Source organism: Littorina saxatilis, linkage group LG7 (assembly GCF_037325665.1).
Source record: "Littorina saxatilis isolate snail1 linkage group LG7, US_GU_Lsax_2.0, whole genome shotgun sequence".
NCBI lineage: Eukaryota > Metazoa > Mollusca > Gastropoda > Littorinimorpha > Littorinidae > Littorina > Littorina saxatilis.
In genome coordinates this window covers 1,792,404-1,816,870 of record NC_090251.1, presented here as the reverse complement: position 1 = coordinate 1,816,870, position 24,467 = coordinate 1,792,404, and the positions used below count along the sequence as shown (strand labels likewise).

Here is a 24,467-nt window from a genome sequence, read left to right as displayed (position 1 = left end):
TTTGCTAAGTTCTTGTTACTCATTGTGTGTCTGTGCACTTGAAAGACCGTTAAGTCGGTATACTTATGAATGTAACGTATTGTTTTGTCAATAACAAAAGTTCCAACAACCTACCTATCTTGTTTTTTGATTATTTATTTATTTATGTTTTTGTGAGAGGCTTAGAACTTTTTAAAAGGATTTGCGCCATTTAAATACCCTTATTATTATTATTATTATTATTATTATTATTATTATTATTATTATTATTATTATTATTATTATTATTATTATTATTTCAGTTATTGAGACATCCCAGTGCACTAAGGGATTTATAGAGCAAATCGAGAAAATTCATTATTTCCGAGATTTTCTCTAAAAATCCCTTAGTGCACTGGGATTGTTTCAATAACGATATTGTCGGTACCGCCAGAGAAAAAAGAAGAATCTTCGCAAGTCGAAACTGAAAAATTAGACACAGCGGGTTCTATTTTTAGATCAGTGGCAACTGTGGCACAGGCACATGCAATCTGTCAGAAAAAAACCACTTCTGCTTTAATTGAGAAGCAGGAAATTTATGGTATTTTGGTATTGTGGAGAATATAAGCTACATGTCATTAATTAATTCTGAGGATGAGAGTACAGTCTTGCTTAGGCAAAGGGCGGAAGAATACGCTCTGTGGAAAAGTTAGCGCACTCCAAGTTATAGCGCATCGCCATTAGCCAATCAACTGGTTCACATCAGTCATGTGACACCAGTACTTACTGACAATTATTATTATTATGTTATCTTACGCTATCTCATCTCATCTCATCTCATCTCATCATATCATTATCTCATCATCTCATCATCACCTAACCTCACCTCACCTCACCTCACCACACCTTAGTGACCACAACGTGTCTTTTCCCCGTGTCACAGTTCGCTGCCATGGGCGGCTTCATCCTGCTGTTCGGCTTCCTGGCCTTCAACGGCGGGTCGGAGCTGTCCATCAGTAACCCTGGCAACGGCGCCAACGTGGCTCTCTCGGTGGTCAACACCATCATCTCGGGGTCAGTGTCGGCTTTCTTCACCATGCTGCTGCAGAAGACTGGACTCTTCGGCAACCAGCGCTGGAGTCTGCTGACCACACTCAACGGGGCGCTTACTGGCATGGTCAGTGTCTTGGTTTGCAAATTGGTGGTGTGAGTGTGTGTGAATTGTGATGTAGGCATGACCTATCCAAATGGTAAGGCGGCAGTGAGAGGATACAAGAGTTAGCGTGTGGCGGCAGTGAGGGGATACAAGAGTTACTGTGTGGAGACTGGGCTCTTTGTGGATCGTTGGGTGGACGAAGCTGTCAATGTCATGTTTTAGCTGTGGGGACCGTTGGGTGGACGAAGCTGTCAATGTCATGTTTTAGCTTTGGGGACCGTTGGGTGGACGAAGCTGTCAATGTCATGTTTTAGCTTTGGGGACCGTTGGGTGGACGAAGCTGTCAATGTCATGTTTTAGCTTTGGGGACCGTTGGGTGGACGAAGCTGTCAATGTCATGTTTTAGCTTTGAGGATCGTTGGCTGGACGAAGCTGTCAATGTCATGTTTTAGCTTTATGTAATTGTCAGCAATCAAACGTTCCGATAACGTAACCTACTTGTTGTTTGAGTTTGATTTTTTTTTACAGTGACAGTGGGGGGTGTCATGTGACAGTAATGTGTGCGTTGTGTGTTACAGGTGGCGGCGTGTGCTGGCTGCAACGTGTACTACCCGTGGGGGGCCGCCATCTTGGGCTTCGTGGCCGCCATTTGTTACAAGATCACCTCCTGGCTGATGGTCAAGATGAAGGTCGATGACCCGCTGGACGCTGTGGCCGGTAGGTCACACTGACACGCTGACCCACTGACACACTGACACTTTGGGACACTGACACGCTGACACACTGACACACTGACCCACTGACACACTGGACACACTGACCCACTGACACACTGACACACTGACACATTGTGACACTGACACTCTGACACACTGACAAACTGACACACTGACACTCTGACACACTGACCCACTGACACACTGACACACTGACACACTGACCCACTGACACTCTGACACACTGACACACTGACACACTGACTGTTGGGAAATGATAAGGCCAACAACAAAATAGTCTGTTTACGGTATCCCGACCGACCCTATTTTTTCGCGCGACCCTAGACTTTTTTTTGGCATTTGGGGAAACAAACAAAAAAAGTCTTTGTTTTTTGACAAAATAACTTAAAAACATGGTTTGGGGGGGAAAAAAAATAAAAAAATAAAAAAAATAAAAAATACAGACTTTTTGTGTGTGTGTGCCTAACTAAGCCACTGCGCCCGTCGTCGTGTTCAATGTTCTTGTCCTTTGACAAACTTAACATAGAGCTAGAGGTGCGAGTTGACATAGAGCTAGAGGTGTGAGTTGACATCACACGGTGTGAGTTAACATAGAGCTAGAGGTGTGAGTTGACATCACACGGTGTGAGTTAACATAGAGCTAGAGGTGTGAGTTAACATAGAGCTAGAGGTGTGAGTTGACATCACACGGTGTGAGTTAACATAGAGCTAGAGGTGTGAGTTGACATCACACGGTGTGAGTTAACATAGAGCTAGAGGTGTGAGTTGACATAGAGCTAGAGGTGTGAGTTAACATAGAGCTAGAGGTGTGAGTTGACATCACACGGTGTGAGTTAACATAGAGCTATAGGTGTGAGTTGACATAGAGCTAGAGGTGTGAGTTAACATAGAGCTAGAGGTGTGAGTTGACATAGAGCTAGAGGTGTGAGTTAACATAGAGCTAGAGGTGTGAGTTGACATCACACGGTGTCCACACGACTGATTGCTCTTCCCTTGTCGGGCTCACTGTTGGTGCATCATTTGCTTACTTTGACCAGCCACAACTGACTTTAGCTGACCAGCCACAACTGACTTTAGCTGACCAGCCACAACTGACTTTAGCTGACCAGCCACAACTGACTTTAGTTGACCAGCCACAACTGACTTTAGCTGACCAGCCACAACTGACTTTAGTTGACCAGCCACAACTGACTTTAGCTGACCAGCCACAACTGACTTTAGCTGACCAGCCACAACTGACTTTAGTTGACCAGCCACAACTGACTTTAGCTGACCAGCCACAACTGACTTTAGCTGACCAGCCACAACTGACTTTAGCTGACCAGCCACAACTGACTTTGGTTGACCAGCCACAACTGACTTTAGCTGACCAGCCACAACTGACTTTAGCTGACCAGCCACAACTGACTTTAGCTGACCAGCCACAACTGACTTTAGCTGACCAGCCACAACTGACTTTAGCTGACCAGCCACAACTGACTTTAGCTGACCAGCCACAACTGACTTTAGCTGACCAGCCACAACTGACTTTAGCTGACCAGCCACAACTGACTTTAGCTGACCAGCCACAACTGACTTTAGCTGACCAGCCACAACTGACTTTGGTTGACCAGCCACAACTGACTTTAGCTGACCAGCCACAACTGACTTTTATCTGACCAGCCACAACTGACTTTAGCTGACCAGCCACAACTGACTTTAGCTGACCAGCCACAACTGACTTTAGCTGACCAGCCACAACTGACTTTAGCTGACCAGCCTCAACTGACTTTAGCTGACCAGCCACAACTGACTTTAGTTGACCAGCCACAACTGACTTTAGTTGACCAGCCACAACTGACTTTAGTTGACAAGCCACAACTGACTTTAGCTGACCAGCCACAACTGACTTTAGCTGACCAGCCACAACTGACTTTAGCTGACCAGCCACAACTGACTTTAGCTGACCAGCCACAACTGACTTTAGTTGACCAGCCACAACTGACTTTAGTTGACCAGCCACAACTGACTTTAGTTGACAAGCCACAACTGACTTTAGTTGACAAGCCACAACTGACTTTAGCTGACCAGCCACAACTGACTTTAGCTGACCAACCACAACTGACTTTAGCTGACCTGTTAAATGTTATAGCGGTCAGGCCGGGACCTGTTTATCAGTCTAAAAATACCGCCGACAAACTACGTCAAATTAAAAACATCGCCTGTTGGCACATGTTGATATTCATTTTCTCGACACAATGATAATAATAATGAGGATATTGATATGGCGCATACACAAACACATACACAAATAAGTTATTCTGTACACGTTATGTCTGTTATTATGAGTTATTTCTAATATGCTGACTGTCAGCAAATGATTACAGACATGTCGAGAAAACGGATATCAACATGAACTGTGTGTGTTTTTTATGTTTGTTGTATTGAAATTGTAAAGCGCGTTGAGCTATAGAAAAGGGATTTAATATTAGGTGCGCTATGTTGAATGCCTACTTAATTATGATTGTGGTGGTTGTTGCAGTTCACTTTGGCGGGGGCACGTGGGGCGTGATCGCGGTGGCTTTCCTCAACAAGGACAACGGTATCCTGCTCAAGTGGGACCAGGAGTCCGGGCTGGTCGGTACACACCTCAACCATCGTCACACCTCAACCATTGTCACACCTCAACCATCGTCACACCTCAACCATCGTCACACCTCAACCATCGTCACACCTCAACCATTGTCACACCTCAACCATTGTCACACCACAACCATTGTCACACCTCAACCATCGTCACACCTCAACCATCGTCACACCTCAACCATCGTCACACCTCAACCATTGTCACACCTCAACCATCGTCACACCTCAACCATCGTCACACCTCAACCATCGTCACACCTCAACCATCGTCACACCTCAACCATCGTCACACCTCAACCAATGTCACACCTCAACCATCGTCACACCTCAACCATCGTCACACCTCAACCATCGTCACACCTCAACCATTGTCACACCTCAACCATTGTCACACCTCAACCATTGTCACACCTCAACCATCGTCACACCTCAACCATCGTCACACCTCAACCATCGTCACACCTCAACCATTGTCACACCTCAACCTTTGTCACACCTCAACCATTGTCACACCTCAACCATTGTCACACCTCAACCATTGTCACACCTCAACCATCGTCACACCTCAACCATCGTCACACCTCAACCATCGTCACACCTCAACCATCGTCACACCTCAACCATCGTCACACCTCAACCATTGTCACACCTCAACCATTGTCACACCTCAACCATTGTCACACCTCAACCATTGTCACACCTCAACCATTGTCACACCTCAACCATTGTTACACCTCAACCATTGTCACACCGGGGCCGAGGGGCACGAGAAGGTTACCAACCGGGTGGCAGCCAGTCGCGGTGCTCGATTGGTTGAAATTGACATTTGTTGTGATTTCAACGAATCAGACCCTTCGGTTTGATGGCAACCACGTTCGGTCCGGGCCCCTCAGCCCCTGTACAGCCCACGAGCCTCCCGTTAAGACAGCCCACGAGCCTCCCGTTAAGACAGCCCATGAGCCTCCCGTTTAAGACATGCACACAATCTGAGAAATTCAGGTCTTGTTAAGAAGAGAGTCTCAAATAGAGACACATTGACACATTGACACATTTACAGAGGTTATGAACAGAAAATCTGAGAAAAAATATTCTTAAAAGAAGGAAGTCATAAATTGGGTGTCTTAAAAGCGGGGTTACACTGTACACACGATACAGCTTGTAACAGTTAGTCACTGACTCGTCTGACAAAAGCGAGGCGGTCCCTGTCCTCTCAAAGGTGGTATTAGAAATCATGAATCAGTTGTTTTCTTAACTTGGTCAAATTCTTTAGCAATATTAGATAGCTCCCTCTTTAGGGCGAGGGCCACATGTAAAAAAGCAGATCACTGCTTACTCTTTTCCCCTCGTTTGATAGAGAAATGTCGTTGTCATTGCCATTGTCATTGTCGTTGTCGTTGAAGTGTCATTGTCGTTGTCGTTATTATTGTCGTTGTCGTTGTCATTGTCGTTGTCTTGGTCTTGGTCTTGGTCTTGGTCTTGTCATTGTCTTTGTCATTGTCTTTGTCATTGTCTTGGTCATTGTCTTTGGTTTAAACTGTTTTATTCAACGTTTGTGCATTATTTACAAAAAACGCATATTGAGTAAACAACAACAAGCATAATGCTTATAGTGGTGTTTACCGTTTTCTAGAAAGTACATATAAATGGCGGCTATTGTACAGTTTAAGTGAAAAGCAAGCAAACATGAAAAGAAAATTGAATGAAAATTGTACATCAGAACAAAAATCCGTTTAAGAATACATATATAATATTTGAGGTATTAGCGAGTGAGAGATAGAGAGGGAGAGAGGGGGAGAGTGAGAGAGAGGGGGAGAGTCATTGTCTTGGTCATTGTCTTGGTCATTGGCTTTGTCATTGTCATTGGCTTTGTCATTGTCGTTGTCATTGTCGTTGTCATTGTCATAACAATAACAATAACAATAACAGCACTTTATTGTCCATTAAAATATTACATAAAAATGGAAATTTTTCTTCGGCACACCCTGCCTGCCTGTAAACGATTATAACAACAATTGTATAGGACGACACACATAAAACATAAAACATAAAAGGGATACAATCAAATATGATATTGCACTATGTAAATTTACCCTCTCATATCACAGGAGTTGGGTTTCACAGCCGAGTAATCACATTACAAATATTTCCCACACACTTTCACATGTACACATTGTTTGTTTTTTCCCAGCCGACCAGCCTCTACGTGATGCGAGAAGAATTTAAAATGGTGACTGCAGAAGGCAGGAATGACTTTTTAAACTGGTTTTTGCGTGCCAAAGGGACCTTATAACGTTTACCTGAAGGGAGAATTTCGAAACAGGGGTTGAGAGGATGGATCGGATCACGGACAATTTTGAGAGCTTTCCGCTTAATGGCAGCTTCGTAGAGACTGGTCAGCTGTCGTTGGGGTTGCCCAACAAGCTTGCTAGCCGTCGCAACAATGCGGTGGAGTTTAGCTTTGTTTTTAACATTTGTGGTACCATACCATGTCACAATGTTAAAAGTCAGTATGCTTTGTCTTTGTCGTTGTCATTGTCTTGGTCTTGTCATTGTCTTTGTTATTGTCATTGTCTTGGTCATTGTCATTGTCTTGGTCATTGTCTTGGTCATTGTCTTGGTCATTGTCATTGTCTTTGTCATTGTCTTGGTCATTGTCATTGTCTTTGTCGTTGTCACCTGTGTTTCTAAGGCGAGTTCTGTGTGTGACAGCAACTGGCGTGGCAGCTGGCGGGATTCGTCGCCATCGTGTTGTGGACCGGGTTCCTGTCGCTCCTCATGTTCGGGATCCTCAGGCTGGCCGGCATTCTGCGTGTGTCGGAGGACATGGAGCGAAAAGGTGGGTTGGTTGGTTGGTTGGTTGGTTGGTTGGTTGGTTGGTTGGTTGGTATTGTTTATCGTCTCTTCAGCATTTCAATGCTAGTGGAGACCGATGCAAGTGTGTTTCCTTTTTCCAGTCCCATGGTAACTTCCTAGTTACAAACAGGTCTATCACTGTAAAAAGGAGGTTCTAAACTGAAGTGGGTTTGACGTGGAAGGAAAATAACTCTATATAGATACGTATTCCGAGAAGAGCTAGTGAATTAGAAGTGTAGTTCAATAGGCTTTAAGAGAGAGAAAGAACCGGATTTTTTCCATTTTTAAAACTGTGTGTGTGTGTGTGTGTGTGTGTGTGTGTGTGTGTGTGTGTGTGTGTGTGTGTGTGTGTACAGGTCTGGACATCCCAAAGCACGGCGAGCCAGCCTACCCACTGGAGTCCTACGGTCACGGTCACATAGAGAAGGTGCTACGCATGGTTGAGTCCGGACAGCTACAATACTACATGCAGGGTGAGCATCTGTCCGTGTGTCTGCCTGGCTGTGTCTGTTGGTATGTATGGCCACGTCCAAATAAAGAACGTTGTCTGTGTGTTTGAGGCCAGACAGCTACTGCGATACTACAATACTCTGTGTGTGTGTGTGTGTGTGTGTCTGTGTGTGTGTCTGTGTCTGTGTATCTGTGTGTGAGAGAGTGTGAAATCCGTGGTGGTAATGTTTGTGATGTTTGTTGTTATATTTACATAGGAAGTGCCGGTAACGACAACGCAGGTAACGATGACATTTGACTCTCACTCCAATACTACACTGCTTACGCTACTCGCTAACACTGCTGTCACTCCAATACTACACTGCTTACGTTACTCGCTAACACTGCTGTCACACAATGTAGACCTTTAAAACAGGCTTGTTGGGAAGGCCCACTCCGCCTAGTGAAAACAGGTCGCCTGGCCCTCTCAGATCTGGCTAGGTACATGGGACAAGATCATCCCTCCACTTGGTCACATACCTTTTACATGGGATAAGACCATCCCTCCACTTGGTCACATACCTTTTACATGGGATAAGACCATCCCTCCACTTGGTCACATACCTTTTACATGGGACAAGACCATCCCTCCACTTGGTCACATACCTTTTACACGGGATAAGACCGTCCCTCCACTTGGTCACATACCTTTTACATGGGATAAGACCATCCCTCCACTAGGTCACGTACCTTTTACATTGGACAAGACCATCCCTCCACTTGGTCACATACCTTTTACATGGGATAAGACCATCCCTCCACTTGGTCACATACCTTTTACATGGGACAAGACCATCCCTCCGCTTGGTCACATACCTTTTACATGGGACAAGACCATCCCTCCACTTGGTCACATACCTTTTACATGGGATAAGACCAGCCCTCCACTTGGTCACATACCTTTTACATGGGATAAGACCATCCCTCCACTTGGTCACATACCTTTTACATGGGATAAGACCATCCCTCCACTTGGTCACATACCTTTTACATGGGACAAGACCAGCCCTCCACTTGGTGACATACCTTTTACATGGGATAAGACCAGCCCTCCACTTGGTGACATACCTTTTACATGGGATAAGACCAGCCCTCCACTTGGTGACATACCTTTTACATGGATAAGACCATCCCTCCACTTGGTCACATACCTTTTACATGGGACAAGACCATCCCTCCACTTGGTCACATACCTTTTACATGGGATAAGACCAGCCCTCCACTTGGTGACATACCTTTTACATGGGATAAGACCAGTCCTCCACTTGGTGACATACCTTTAACATGGGACAAGACCAGCACTCCACTTGGTCACATACCTTTTACCATGGGATAAGACCATCACCCCACTTGGTGACATACCTTTAACATGGGACAAGATCATCCCTCTACTTGGTCACATACCTTTTACATGGGACAAGACCATCCCTCCACTTGGTCACATAGCCTACCTTTAACATGGGACAAGACCATCCGTCCACTTGGTCACATACCTTTTACATGGGATAAGACCATTCCCCCACTTGGTCACATACCTTTTACATGGGACAAGACCATCCCTCCACTTGGTCACATACCTTTTACATGGGATAAGACCATTCCCCCACTTGGTCACATACCTTTTACATGGGACAAGACCATCCCGCCACTTGGTAACATGACATAAGACCATCCCTCCACTTGGTCACATGACATAAGACCATCCCTCCACTTGGTCACATGACATAAGACCATCCCTCCACTTGGTCACATGACATAAGACCATCCCTCCACTTGGTCACGTGACATAAGACCATCCCTACACTTGGTCACATACGGAAATCAACACCGTGACTGCTGTGATGAGTTGGAATGTTTTGATGAATTAAATTCCGATAAACGCACAAGTGCTGTTTATGAAATGTATTACTGTGCACAGAGACGGGATGGTCTTATGTCATGTGACCAAGCGGAGGGATGGTCTTATGTCATGTGACCAAGCGGAGGGATGGTCTTATGTCATGTGACCAAGTGGAGGGATGGTCTTATGTCATGTGACCAAGCGGAGGGATGGCCTTATGTCACGTGACCAAGTGGAGGGATGGTCTTATGTCATGTGACCAAGTGGAGGGATGGCCTTATGTCACGTGACCAAGTGGAGGGATGGTCTTATGTCATGTGACCAAGTGGAGGGATGGTCTTATGTCATGTGACCAAGTGAAGGGATGGTCTTATGTCATGTGACCAAGTGAAGGGATGGTCTTATGTCATGTGACCAAGCGGAGGGATGGTCTTATGTCATGTGACCAAGCGGAGGGATGGTCTTATGTCATGTGACCAAGTGGAGGGATGGTCTTATGTCATGTGACCAAGTGGAGGGATGGTCTTATGTCATGTGACCAAGTGGAGGGATGGTCTTATGTCATGTGACCAAGTGGAGGGATGGTCTTATGTCATGTGACCAAGTGGAGGGATGGTCTTATGTCATGTGACCAAGTGGAGGGATGGTCTTATGTCATGTGACCAAGTGGAGGGATGGTCTTATGTCATGTGACCAAGTGGAGGGATGGTCTTATGTCATGTGACCAAGTGGAGGGATGGTCTTATGTCATGTGACCAAGTGGAGGGATGGTCTTATGTCATGTGACCAAGTGGAGGGATGGTCTTATCCCATGTGACCAAGTGGAGGGATGGTCTTATGTCATGTGACCAAGTGAAGGGATGGTCTTATGTCATGTGACCAAGCGGAGGGATGGTCTTATGTCATGTGACCAAGTGAAGGGATGGTCTTGTCCCATGTAAAAGCCTGGTCAGATCTGGGACGGCGAGACGAAGTGTTTACATGAGGCGAGACGAAGTGTTTACATGAGGCGAGACGAAGTGTTTACATGAGGCGAGACGAAGTGTTTACATGAGGCGAGACGAAGTGTTTACATGAGGCGAGACGAAGTGTTTACATGAGGCGAGACGAAGTGTTTACATGAGGCGAGACGAAGTGTTTACATGAGGCGAGACGAAGTGTTTACATGAGGCGAGACGAAGTGTTTACATGAGGCGAGACGAAGTGTTTACATGAGGCGAGACGAAGTGTTTACATGAGGCGAGACGAAGTGTTTACATGAGGCGAGACGAAGTGTTTACATGAGGCGAGACGAAGTGTTTACATGAGGCGAGACGAAGTGTTTACATGAGGCGAGACGAAGTGTTTACATGAGGCGAGACGAAGTGTTTACATGAGGCGAGACGAAGTGTTTACATGAGGCGAGACGAAGTGTTTACATGAGGCGGAGATGGCCTGTAAGGGCCCGTAGTGAACGGTATATATATATATAGTTATACTTACGTTGGACGACTATATGTTTGCTTTAGTTCCCTTCAGCCATCACGCTGCTTCATTAAACCTTCGGGACCATGGTCTAATTTGCAAAACTTACCTCTTTTTATCTATTTTAGCACACGACTAGTCCGGTAAACATTTGCTTCATTTTACAACATCCCTCAAGAGTTCGCCCTTATCTTTACGTTACAAACCCTGTGACAGTCTGCATGTTGTTTGATGCATTCGTTGGATTTGGAGATGACATTTTTGAATGTTTTGTCAGAATTTGCGGTTCCCTTTCTCGATGGAACATGCCTCGCTGCTCCCTTTCTCGATGGAACATGCCTCGCTGCTCCCTTTCTCCGCATTCAGTTGGCCAAATGTTTTAAAATAAATTGTGTGTTTAGAGTAAATACATCTGTATATCATTGAGTTTGTAACCAACTGTCTGTAGTAAATACATCGGTATACCATTAATTGTGTAACCACTGTCTAAAGTAAGTAATTCTCCAAATCATGAATTGTATTTGTCTAGAGTAACTGAGTCTGTACACCATTGAGTGGGGTATCCTTTGTCTCGATCAAGTAATCCTGCTAACACATTAACCATTCCTCATCTGCCTGGAAAAGTTAATCTGCTAACCGTTCATGTTGTAATCATTTTGCCTACAACAACTTATCCAGTAGCCGTTCACGTTGTAATCATTTTGCCTACAACAACTTATCCAGTAGCCGTTCACGTTGTAATCATGTTGCCTACAACAACTTATCCAGTAGCCGTTCACGTTGTAATCATTTTGCCTACAACAACTTATCCAGTAGCCGTTCACGTTGTAATCATTTTGCCTACAACAACTTATCCAGTAGCCGTTCGCGTTGTAATCATTTTGCCTACAACAACTTATCCAGTAGCCGTTCACGTTGTAATCATGTTGCCTACAACAACTTATCCAGTAGCCGTTCACGTTGTAATCATGTTGCCTACAACAACTTATCCAGTAGCCGTTCACGTTGTAATCATTTTGCCTACAACAACTTATCCAGTAGCCGTTCAGTTTGTATTCATCTGCCTGGAACAACTAATGTGAGCACATAACCGTTCATTTTGTAATAACTTAACTCGCATAACCTGTAACCCATTCCGTTCTTACTACTGATGATAAGAAATCTTTTGATGTTCCTTCAGTGGAATACTAACAGAGGCGTTGATGTTACAATTCATTTTAACGTTTTCTGTACGCATATATTTGAATATTTCAAAGTAAGATTGACCCCAAAAACGACACTTATAAGGATACACTACAAGTGACCTCATCAAACATGTATTTCTAACTTGATAGTCGACACACAAATTGAGAATGCCCAATAATAACACAGTTTTGCTTTCATGTGTGTATAAATCAGTTGCATTTACCTATTCAGCACAAGATTATGTGTTTAGATTAGATGACAAGAGACATCATACAAACAGATAGACAGATAAACAGACAGACAGGCAGGCTGGCAGGCAGGCAGACAGACAGGCAGACACACACACACACACACACACACACACACACGCACGCACGCACACACGCATGAAATAAGAGTACAAATCTACTATTCAGAAGGACAGACAGACAGGCAGACAGACAAACTGAGACAGACAGACAGACAGACAGACAGAAAAACTGAGACAGACAGACAGACAGACAGACAGAAAAACTTAGACAGACAGACAGACAGAGAGACAGACAGACAGACAGACAGACAGACAGACAGACAGAAAAACAGACAGACAGACAGACAGACAGACAGACAGAAAAACAGACATACAGACAGACAGACAGACAGACAGACAGACAGAAAAACAGACAGACAGACAGACAGACAGACAGACAGACAGACAGACAGAAAAACAGACAGACAGACAGACAGACTGACAGACTGACAACCAACGAGCGAGGAAGAAGAGAGAGAGAGATGAGAGCTGTGTGTTGTGTGTTGCAGGCTACACGCAGAACAATGGTGAGGCCGCCAACAACACCGTAAACGGAAGTGGGGGCGGAAATGTGGTGCAGCCTGGGTACGAGAACCCGGAAGTGGAGATGCTGCAACAAAATCCCAACGATTACGTGCATCACAGGGAGGTGGAGAACACGCCATTGTAACACTTGAGGGCAACGTGAAAAAGATTGAGAATACAACCTTGTAACTTGTTCTGCAAACATACGACACTCTGTGACGTCATCACATACACCCTGTGACGTCATCACATACGCCGTGATCACATACAAATTACTTTACTTTTCCCAAAGACAGTTCTGCACCCTGCGACGTTACTGCACCAACGCATTTCGTCTGGGGATTGCATTTGTTTCTGTAATTACATATAGACACTTACAACAATATTCAGTGAAAGTTCACCACCGTTTGGAGGGTTAGTTAGGCCATGAAAACCATGATGAGATTGTGTGTTGGAACATTGGACTTTTATTGGTTTTACTCTTTTTTTATTTGTCCGGCTTACAAATATTCTGATTAGTCGTCTTGGGAGCTAGAGCCTCTAACTTGACAAGTGCGTCTGTTCCCAACATTGCTCAACATTTCTCTTGTAAAAGTATAAACCGTTTTATTTGTAGAAACCAGATATAACAAAAAAACACTAACCGTTTGATCCAGACTCTTATTTTCTTAATAGACTTTTTTTTTGTAAAATGAATTTATTGAATGTCAATGTTTAGTTTTTTGATGTAAGCCGCTTTATTTGCAGAGGTATTATACAACACCTTGAGCGTTTGATCCGGACAATGTATTTATGTGTTTTTACTTCATGCGTTTATTGCCATTGATTTTATCGACTTTTTTTTGAAAGTCTGTATTGAAAACTGTAGATATATATGTAGTATCTTAGTTAGGTTTGATAGAACTATCGTTAGATTGGTGGCACGTATATAGTAAGTCGTGAAACCTCCCCCATTCACCCTCATCCCCACCCGTCCTCCAACACACACACACACACACACACACACACACACCCACACACACACACACACACAGCGGATCGATTCACTTTGGAGGGGGGGGTTACATAATGACTGCGAAGATACAAGTTGACGGCGCCGAAGGCACCTAAGCCTCTAGGGGGGTCCGGGGGCATGCCCCCCCGGAAATTTTTTTTATCCAAAGAAGCAAAATAGAGCTATCTGGTGCATCCTGAGCCAATAAATTACCTCTTTTTTGGGGGGGTGGGGGGGTGTGGGGGTTATGTAACCCGTGTAACCCCCCGAGATCCGCCCTTGCACTCACACACTCACACACACACACACACACACACACACACACACACACACATGTATTTTATTTCTAGTTAGGATTGCCACACTGCATTGCTTTCAAACTGAATCCCGTCACACAAGTGTTCAGAAGGGCGCATGACGTCATTGTAACTCTAGTGTTCTGAAGGGTGCATGACGTCATTGTCTCACTAGTGTTCTGAAGGGTGCATGGCGTCATTGTCTCACTAGTGTTCTGAAGAGTGCATGACGTCATTGTCTCACAAGTATTCTGAATGATGCATGACGCCATTGTCTCACTAGTGTTCTGAAGGGTGCATGACGTCATTGTCTCACTAGTGTTCTGAAGGGTGCATGACGTCATTGTCACACTAGTGTTCTGAAGGGCACATGCCGTCATCGTCACGATCACACTAGTTTTTTGAAGGGCACGTGATGTCAGCGTCACGCCTCGGTTAAACTACTCAGCTAACAAGTACAGTGACAGAACCAATCGTGTGTGATTGATATATTTGTCCATTTACTCGCATGGGTGTCTTTTGTGTTTTGTGTGGAGTCAGTTGTACATTTGGTGTCCGCGTGATGTCACTCTACAAGTCTTAGATTTTGATCCACAAGTTATGTTCAGGTTTTATGACAATTTTGAGTAGATGATCTTTGGTTATTGAGGATATATTTCTTCCCTTTTATGTTTGAAAATGTGTTTGTTTTATGTTGTTCTCCTTTGTGTGTTCATGTCTCAGCACGGGACATACAGAACCTGTTTGCATGACGGATTTAAAATGTAAGAAGGAAAAGGTTTATTTCGTTCTATAAATGGAATTTATTTTAAATGGTACACTATTATTTGACTTACAGAAAGTACATTGGGGTTTGTAAAAAAAAACATTGACACGGAAGAATTGAGTTTAAAATATTCAATAAAAAAAATCATCACATATACAAGGTATGACAATTAAAAAAAAAAAATTGAGAAACTGGTGTCTAGGGGAAGCAATCATCTTGCTGCAGCACAAAGAGCTATGTTCAGAGTTATCTTTCCTTTTCAGAGTACTGATGGTTCCAGTATAACGAAAAACGTACCTGATAGGTGCTGTGGCCGTCAATGTGTTCACTGACACGACCGCCATTGTACAAACGGGTTGACACGATGATTTTCAATATGTTCACTGACACGACCGCCATTGTACAAACGGGTTGACACGATGATTTTCAATATGCGAAGGGAAAAGTTTCTTTTGTTTCTCTCCATTAATTAAAGTTAGTTTTTTACCCTCTAATCTTACGTATTGGAAGTACATTGTGCGTTTTCTTCATTGGACCGACACAGTCTCACAGAACGCGGTGAGCGGTCTCATATGTCAAAGACTGCGAGCTTCCAAGCACCTGTACTGACTTACAGCTCTCTTTTACTTTGACTTTTCACTTTGTGTGTTTGATTTACTTGAGTCCACTCAGTCTTCATGCCAGCAAATAAAACGTGTCATTTTAACGCCTGTTGTTTGTTTACGTGAACATGACTGTCTGTGCGTAGCCTTGGTGTGTATCTACCTTACTGCTAGTACAGAGAGAGAGAGAGAGAGAGAGAGAGAGAGAGAGAGAGAGAGAGAGAGAGAGAGAGAGAGAGATTGGATTGGATTGGATTGTTTACTCATTTAGGCCATAGCCCCTATGAGGGGGTTGAACATATATACAATGACATAATGACATTTGCACACAAATCAAATGAACTAAATCATACACGAACTAGGACATTACATTTCAAATAAAATATATTGTAGGATTACATGAACTAAGACATAACAACACTACGTAGCCGGATTGCTTTGTACACATAAGCTGACAACTTTCGAACAATACTTTCATTCACAGATGCTATAAGCATAGAAAACTTGTGTAAACTTGGGTTTCTATAAAACTTAGCAGGAATCAACTGGCATCGCAAATCACGAAGTGCGGGGCAACAAAGCACAAAATGAAACTCATCTTCCTTACGTTCCCTGCACAATGGGCATAACAACATGTCCGCATCGTATCTCATATCGATTAACGTGCACAAATAGTTCTGTTATTCCACCTCGGAATCTTGCCATAATAATTTTCAAATGCCTATCCATGTTCAATAATAAATAAGGTTTTACTTCGTGCACAGTGCAAAATGTCCTATATAACGCAAATCTATCACTGTTCTGAACATGAAAATTCCATTCCTGCCATCTACAATCAATCAATCTTTCTCTGAAATTTTTCAAAAAACGGTTCTCATCTTGCACTCCTTGATTCATCCATACAAACCCAAAACCATTCTGACATAATTTACAACGTACACTAGACACCCAGTTTCTTTTAGCTCTTTCATCCAGTTCACGCAACATTTTATAGGCTTTATGTGGCAATCTATTTACGTCCATTCTTAACAACTTCAACCAATATTTAACACAACGTATTGCAGCATTCACATAAATAGGATACCTATTCATCTCGCCGTTCACAAGAGAAAGAGAGAGAGAGAGAGAGAGAGAGAGAGAGAGAGAGAGAGAGAGAGAGAGAGAAAGAGAGAGAGAGACAGAGACAGAGAGACAGAGACAGAGAGAGAGACTTTATTCAACATAGATCAAGATCGAAGGCTGCGGCCTTTTCGTATAATCTGTCCTTGAGAATAGGCCATCAAGCAAAGAAACGAACTCAAAAGAAAGGCAACAAACAAACAAAACACACAACCACAATTAAAAGACAAGCCATGACAATGTACCAGCAGAATCCAATGGACAATGGACAATGGACTATCAGATGCCTCTCTACTTTTGTTGAAGGAAAGAACAAATCGGCTAGGGCTCGGTGATTTCAGATTTTGTTTGCACAATGTTGGACCAACTGTGAAGTTTTCCTGATTAAATCGCCAAAGTATGATTCGTTATTTCGTAGTACCTGAACCAAAATGCTTTTTTGCCTTTCGGATACGCACGTAAGTATCACTCATCAAACAGATAATTTGTTTAACTAATGGTTGGTATTGAATTTGTGTATGACAGTATCCGAGATTCAAATTTCTAGCATTAGTGGTCACTTCAAATTTTCCTTTGTATCAATTTAGTTAAAGTATGCCTGTGAATCTGTGTGAGTGTGTGTGTGTGTGTGTGTGTGTGTCTGTGAGTGTGTGTGTGTGCGCGAGTGTCTGTGTGTGTGTGTGTGAGAGAGTGTGTGTGTATGTGAGAGTGTGTGTGTGTGTGTGTGTAGAGTGAATTCTACATAGCCTGTGTCGTATCACATTTACACAAGTTGCTTTTAAAATATTTTCAATGTTGGAAAAAGCAACGAGTGTTAATCTGGTAAGACACAGCAAGCTATGTAATATTCTGTTTATCCTACATACTTTACTTACGTGTATTTTACGCGCACACGCACACGCACTCGCACTCGCACACGCACACGCACAGTAGTCTGAACGAAGTCAACATTATTTACTGCACCATGTTATTATTGTAACAACGCAACGAGCAACAAAGCCTTCGTTTTTCTTGTGGAGGTTTAATTATTGCCATCCCACGAACTCCCACCCCCACCCCCACATAACGCAACACGTTACGCCATTTAGCTTGAGCCGTGATGTGCCCTACACTTTCACGACATGTTCATAACGTATTCTCAGAAGAAAAAAAACCGTCAACATTGTAAATGTTCCTTACAGTTTCTCTTTACTTTTCGATACATAATTATTCCCAGAAAAAAACTCAAACATTTGTTTTCTTTGTTATGTATCACCTCTTTGTAATGTATCACCTCTTTGTAATGTATCACCTCTTTATTCAAAGAAACCAGCGCATGAACAATTTGGTTTGATCATAATCTATCATCACGTCACACGTAAGTTGAGTTTTAGCCTTGATCAGACGAAACACGCAGCACTTCATTGCTAGATTCCTCTCGATTGGAGCCGTTTGAAAGCAGAGGCTTTGCGTCCTTGACTTCTGTGTCCTTGAACGTCGCGTCCTTGACCTTCGGGTCCTTGACCTCCCAGGTCTGTGGCTCGCTGGAGGCCAGCATGACGTAGACAAGGTAGGATATCGTCACAATGGCCAACATGGCCAGGATACAGTGCTGCCATTCCTCGCTGGTGTTCTGACAAAGCAAGAAAGGGGGAGATATATTATAGATTCGTATAATTAAAATCAATCTGTGTATTGATTATGGTAGGCAGGGGGTGGGGTGGGGGTAAGGCAATGGCCTTTCCAGTTACATGACTGGTTTGACAACACGCGGTGTCATTACAAAGATACGCACTAAAAACGTATCCGCCTAGGTGTTTTTTATGACGAGTACCTACCACACAGTTTATCCGGGGTACAGTGTACTCATGTGAGGCGTCATGAACTGCACGAGTACCTACCACACAGTCTACCCGGGGTATAGTGTACTCACGCGAGGCGTCATGAACTGGACGAGTACCTACCACACAGTCTACCCGGGATACAGTGTACTCACGTGAGGCGTCATGAACTGGACGAGTACCTACCACACAGTCTACCCGGGATACAGTGTACTCACGTGAGGCGTCATGAACTGCACGAGTACCTACCACACATTCTACCCGGGATACAGTGTACTCACATGAGGCGTCATGAACTGCACGAGTACCTACCACACAGTCTATCCGGGGTACAGTGTACTCACGTGAGGTGTCATGAACTGCACGAGTACCTACCTGGGGTACAGTGTACTCATGTGAGGCGTCATGAACTGCACGAGTACCTACCACACAGTCTACCCGGGGTATAGTGTACTCACGTGAGGCGTCATGAACTGCACGAGTACCTACCACACAGTCTACCCGGGGTACAGTGTACTCACGTGAGGCGTCATGAACTGCACGAGTACCTACCACACAGTCTACCCGGGATACAGTGTACTCACGTGAGGCGTCATGAACTGCACGAGTACCTACCACACAGTCTACCCGGGATACAGTGTACTCACGTGAGGCGTCATGAACTGCACGAGTACCTACCACACAGTCTACCCGGGATACAGTGTACTCACGTGAGGCGTCATGAACTGCACGAGTACCTACCACACAGTCTACCCGGGATACAGTGTACTCACGTGAGGCGTCATGAACTGCACGAGTACCTACCACACAGTCTACCCGGGGTACAGTGTACTCACGTGAGGCGTCATGAACTGCACGAGTACCTACCACACAGTCTACCCGGGGTACAGTGTACTCACGTGAGGCGTCATGAACTGCACGAGTACCTACCACACAGTCTACCCGGGATACAGTGTACTCACGTGAGGCGTCATGAACTGCACGAGTACCTACCACACAGTCTACCCGGGGTACAGTGTACTCACGTGAGGCGTCATGAACTGCACGAGTACCTACCACACAGTCTACCCGGGGTACAGTGTACTCACGTGAGGCGTCATGAACTGCACGAGTACCTACCACACAGTCTACCCGGGGTACAGTGTACTCACGTGAGGCGTCATGAACTGCACGAGTACCTACCACACAGTCTACCCGGGGTACAGTGTACTCACGTGAGGCGTCATGAACTGCACGAGTACCTACCAAACAGTCTACCCGAGGTACAGTGTACTCTCGTGAGGCGTCATGAACTGCACGAGTACCTACCACACAGTCTACCCGGGATACAGTGTACTCACGTGAGGCGTCATGAACTGCACGAGTACCTACCACACAGTCTACCCGGGGTACAGTGTACTCACGTGAGGCGTCATGAACTGCACGAGTACCTACCACACAGTCTACCCGGGGTACAGTGTACTCACATGAGGCGTCATGAACTGCACGAGTACCTACCAAACAGTCTACCCGAGGTACAGTGTACTCTCGTGAGGCGTCATGAACTGCACGAGTACCTACCACACAGTCTACCCGGGGTACAGTGTACTCACGTGAGGCGTCATGAACTGCACGAGTACCTACCACACAGTCTACCCGGGGTACAGTGTACTCACGTGAGGCGTCATGAACTGCACGAGTACCTACCACACAGTCTACCCGGGATACAGTGTACTCACGTGAGGCGTCATGAACTGCACGAGTACCTACCACACAGTCTACCCGGGATACAGTGTACTCACGTGAGGCGTCATGAACTGCACGAGTACCTACCACACAGTCTACCCGGGATACAGTGTACTCACGTGAGGCGTCATGAACTGCACGAGTACCTACCACACAGTCTACCCGGGATACAGTGTACTCACGTGAGGCGTCATGAACTGCACGAGTACCTACCACACAGTCTACCCGGGGTACAGTGTACTCACATGAGGCGTCATGAACTGCACGAGTACCTACCACACAGTCTACCCGGGATACAGTGTACTCACGTGAGGCGTCATGAACTGCACGAGTACCTACCACACAGTCTACCCGGGGTACAGTGTACTCACGTGAGGCGTCATGAACTGCACGAGTACCTACCACACAGTCTACCCGGGATACAGTGTACTCACGTGAGGCGTCATGAACTGCACGAGTACCTACCACACAGTCTACCCGGGATACAGTGTACTCACGTGAGGCGTCATGAACTGGACGAGTACCTACAACACAGTCTACCCGGGATACAGTGTACTCACGTGAGGCGTCATGAACTGCACGAGTACCTACCACACAGTCTACCCGGGGTACAGTGTACTCACATGAGGCGTCATGAACTGCACGAGTACCTACCACACAGTCTACCCGGGGTACAGTGTACTCACGTGAGGCGTCATGAACTGCACGAGTACCTACCACACAGTCTACCCGGGGTACAGTGTACTCACATGAGGCGTCATGAACTGCACGAGTACCTACCACACAGTCTACCCGGGGTACAGTGTACTCACGTGAGGCGTCATGAACTGCACGAGTACCTACCACACAGTCTACCCGGGGTACAGTGTACTCACATGAGGCGTCATGAACTGCACGAGAACCAACCACACAGTCTACCCGGGGTACAGTGTACTCTCGTGAGGCGTCATGAACTGCACGAGTACCTACCACACAGTCTACCCGAGGCAGAGTGTACTCACGTGAGGCGTCATGAACTGCACGAGTACCTACCAAACAGTCTACCCGGGGTAGAGTGTACTCACGCGAGGCGTCATGAACTGCACGAGTACCTACCACACATTCTACCCGGGGTAGAGTGTACTCACGCGAGGCGTCATGAACTGCACGAGTACCTACCACACAGTCTACCCGGGATACAGTGTACTCACGTGAGGCGTCATGAACTGCACGAGTACCTACCACACAGTCTACCCGGGATACAGTGTACTCACGTGAGGCGTCATGAACTGCACGAGTACCTACCGCACAGTCTACCCGGGATACAGTGTACTCACGTGAGGCGTCATTAACTGCACGAGTACCTACCACACAGTCTACCCGGGATACAGTGTACTCACGTGAGGCGTCATGAACTGCACGAGTACCTACCACACAGTCTACCCGGGATACAGTGTACTCACGTGAGGCGTCATGAACTGCACGAGTACCTACCACACAGTCTACCCGGGGTACAGTGTACTCACGTGAGGCGTCATGAACTGCACGAGTACCTACCACAAAGTCTACCCGGGATACAGTGTACTGACGTGAGGCGTCATGAACTGCACGAGTACCTACCACACAGTCTACCCGGGATACAGTGTACTCACGTGAGGCGTCATGAACTGCACGAGTACCTACCAAACAGTCTACCCGGGGTAGAGTGTACTCACGCGAGGCGTCATGAACTGCACGAGTACCTACCACACAGTCTACCCGGGATACAGTGTACTCACGTGAGGCGTCATGAACTGCACGAGTACCTACCGCACAGTCTACCCGGGATACAGTGTACTCACGTGAGGCGTCATGAACTGCACGAGTACCTACCACACAGTCTACCCGGGGTACAGTGTACTCACGTGAGGCGTCATGAACTGCACGAGTACCTACCAAACAGTCTACCCGGGGTACAGTGTACTCACGTGAGGCGTCATGAACTGCACGAGTACCTACCACACAGTCTACCCGGGATACAGTGTACTCACGTGAGGCGTCATGAACTGCACGAGTACCTACCACACAGTCTACCCGGGGTACAGTGTACTCACGTGAGGCGTCATGAACTGCACGAGGAGCGGGAGGAGGATGGACCCCGGGAGGGACAGGACCTGGGCCACGCTGGACACGAAGCCCGCGTACTGTGACGTAATGTCCACGATGTTGGCCACCCAGCTGCTGCCCTCCAGGCTCATCAGCACGATGCACAGCACCTCCAGCACGCTCAGCGCCGCCACCTGGCCGTCAGGCAGGCATACCATGCATACCAGCTGCAACATCGGCACCACCTTGGCTGCAACACACAGGTACATCATGCATACCAGCTGCAACATCGGCACCACCTTGGCTGCAACACACATATATGAGACAATGACAAAAGGTGCCGTTTTCATGTCAGTATGTCCCAAATGACATCACCAGTACATTTTTCATTCTATCTAATCTGTTTTCGTTCTATTTTTTTCTAATAACATGCGTTAACAATTGATTGCCAACTGGAATGGAAGAGCACAAAAAGTGTACATTGATATGCAGTTTCTCTAGAGGGAAAAACATCTTCCACTTTCATGTCAGTGTGTCCCATGCAACATACATTTGCCAAACAGCTATGTGTAAGTAGATTATTTGTTAGTGGTATAGAAAATACTGATCAACAATCAAAGTCAGTTTTCACATTCATTTTCTACCTATTTCTTATTTGTTTATTCTTTTGGCAATGGTGAAATGTCAGCAATCGTGTGTCATTCGGGACAGTAGACATGACACCTGACCTTTTGTCACTGTCTCGTATACGTTGTGAAAGAGTAAATATTCTTGCTTTTAGTGAGTCAAGCTTTCCACACACTCCTCGGTAGTGACACACTCCTCGGTAGTGACACACTCCTCGGTAGTGACACACTCCTCGGTAGTGACACACTCCTCGGTAGTGACACACTCCTCGGTAGTGACACACTCCTCGGTAGTGACTGGCGCGGCCGATCATGTCACGCGCAAGGGGAATGTGACCCCCCTAAAACTAAGAGTATTCACTCATGCACAACCAACAGAATTATTTCCGAACATCGTCTTTTATAATGACTGCGATCCTCTGTTGTTTTCTCTGATTTTTATCGCAGAAAAATACTTGGGTAACAATGCTCCTTTTGGCCATATACGTAGAGGTTACATGCCGAGTCTCAGTGATTATTAAAAATAATGGTCGAAGTTTGCGGATCATGAAAAATGCGAGCTTTAGCGAGCTTTTTCATGACCGCGAACTGAGACCATTATTTTTTATAATCACTGAGACGAGGTGTGTAACCTCTTTATTCCTCCTTTCTTCAGTTATTCAAAGAAAAGAGGAGGTTTTTTGCGAAAGTTTGATCGAATCCTATTCACTCAACCAGTCAACCTGCGCAGGCGATCGATTAATGCGCGGTTGTATAGTTCCGTGCAAATCATTCCATTCTGTTAACACTTCTTGTCAGTTTTCCTATTTGGGACTAAAATCAAGTACACAGATATGCTGTTATTCTGCTGTGGCGGCAAAGGCAGATATTGTGTGTTCTGTATATGTTTTGGTATCGCTTAGGATAATGTTTTTTCGTCAAATGGGACTAGCAGACGAACTTTTGCACCCGTGTTCCAACGTTAAAAACTGTATGAAGTTCAGTTTTCTGGGGAAAATAGTGTATGAAACCGCTTTATGTTGTTTAAATTGATGAGATGTGTGCATTTGGTTGCGTGTGATCTGTTTATTGAATGAAATATTGTTGAAAACTGACCGTCGGATTGCAGTCTGTTGTCGAAGAAACTGAGTGAAAAGAAGGGGAACTACTCTTGTCGCTAGACAAAGTATGAGTTACTTGCTTGGGAAATTGCTTGTGATGAACGTTTGAGCACGGCAGATCTAGATTCAGAAAACAACCGAACTCATGGATTTTATATGGAGATTCATGTGTTCAGGCCTGTAGTTGTTAATTTAAATGCGGTATGTTTGTATTGTTTGCTCCAGAGATGTATA

General features: G+C 45.3%; 2 protein-coding genes across 9 annotated transcripts in view; one reads left to right on the top strand and one right to left on the bottom strand.

Moving 5' to 3' along the window:
- Positions 1–13,924, top strand: part of LOC138970437 (putative ammonium transporter 1) — a 66,267-nt gene extending 52,343 nt beyond the window's left edge. For 7 of the 8 annotated variants that reach the window (XM_070342889.1, XM_070342893.1, XM_070342892.1 and 4 more), the window contains 7 exons: positions 902–1,135; positions 1,693–1,831; positions 4,373–4,467; positions 7,186–7,312; positions 7,686–7,802; positions 8,037–8,060; positions 13,106–13,924. In XM_070342889.1, the coding sequence (XP_070198990.1) occupies positions 902–1,135; positions 1,693–1,831; positions 4,373–4,467; positions 7,186–7,312; positions 7,686–7,802; positions 8,037–8,060; positions 13,106–13,266 (897 nt within the window). In that variant the 3' untranslated portion in view covers positions 13,267–13,924. The remainder of the gene's footprint in view (positions 1–901; positions 1,136–1,692; positions 1,832–4,372; positions 4,468–7,185; positions 7,313–7,685; positions 7,803–8,036; positions 8,061–13,105) is intronic. The other variant, XM_070342895.1, reaches the window with a different exon arrangement.
- Positions 13,925–17,872: 3,948 nt separating this feature from the next.
- LOC138970273 (sialin-like) overlaps positions 17,873–24,467 on the bottom strand; it is a 50,053-nt gene continuing 43,458 nt past the window's right edge. Inside the window, exons 9-10 of the mRNA XM_070342767.1 lie at positions 22,516–22,757; positions 17,873–18,510 (exon numbers count right to left, since the gene is read on the bottom strand). Coding sequence (XP_070198868.1) covers positions 18,268–18,510; positions 22,516–22,757 — 485 coding nt within the window. The 3' untranslated portion in view covers positions 17,873–18,267. The remainder of the gene's footprint in view (positions 18,511–22,515; positions 22,758–24,467) is intronic.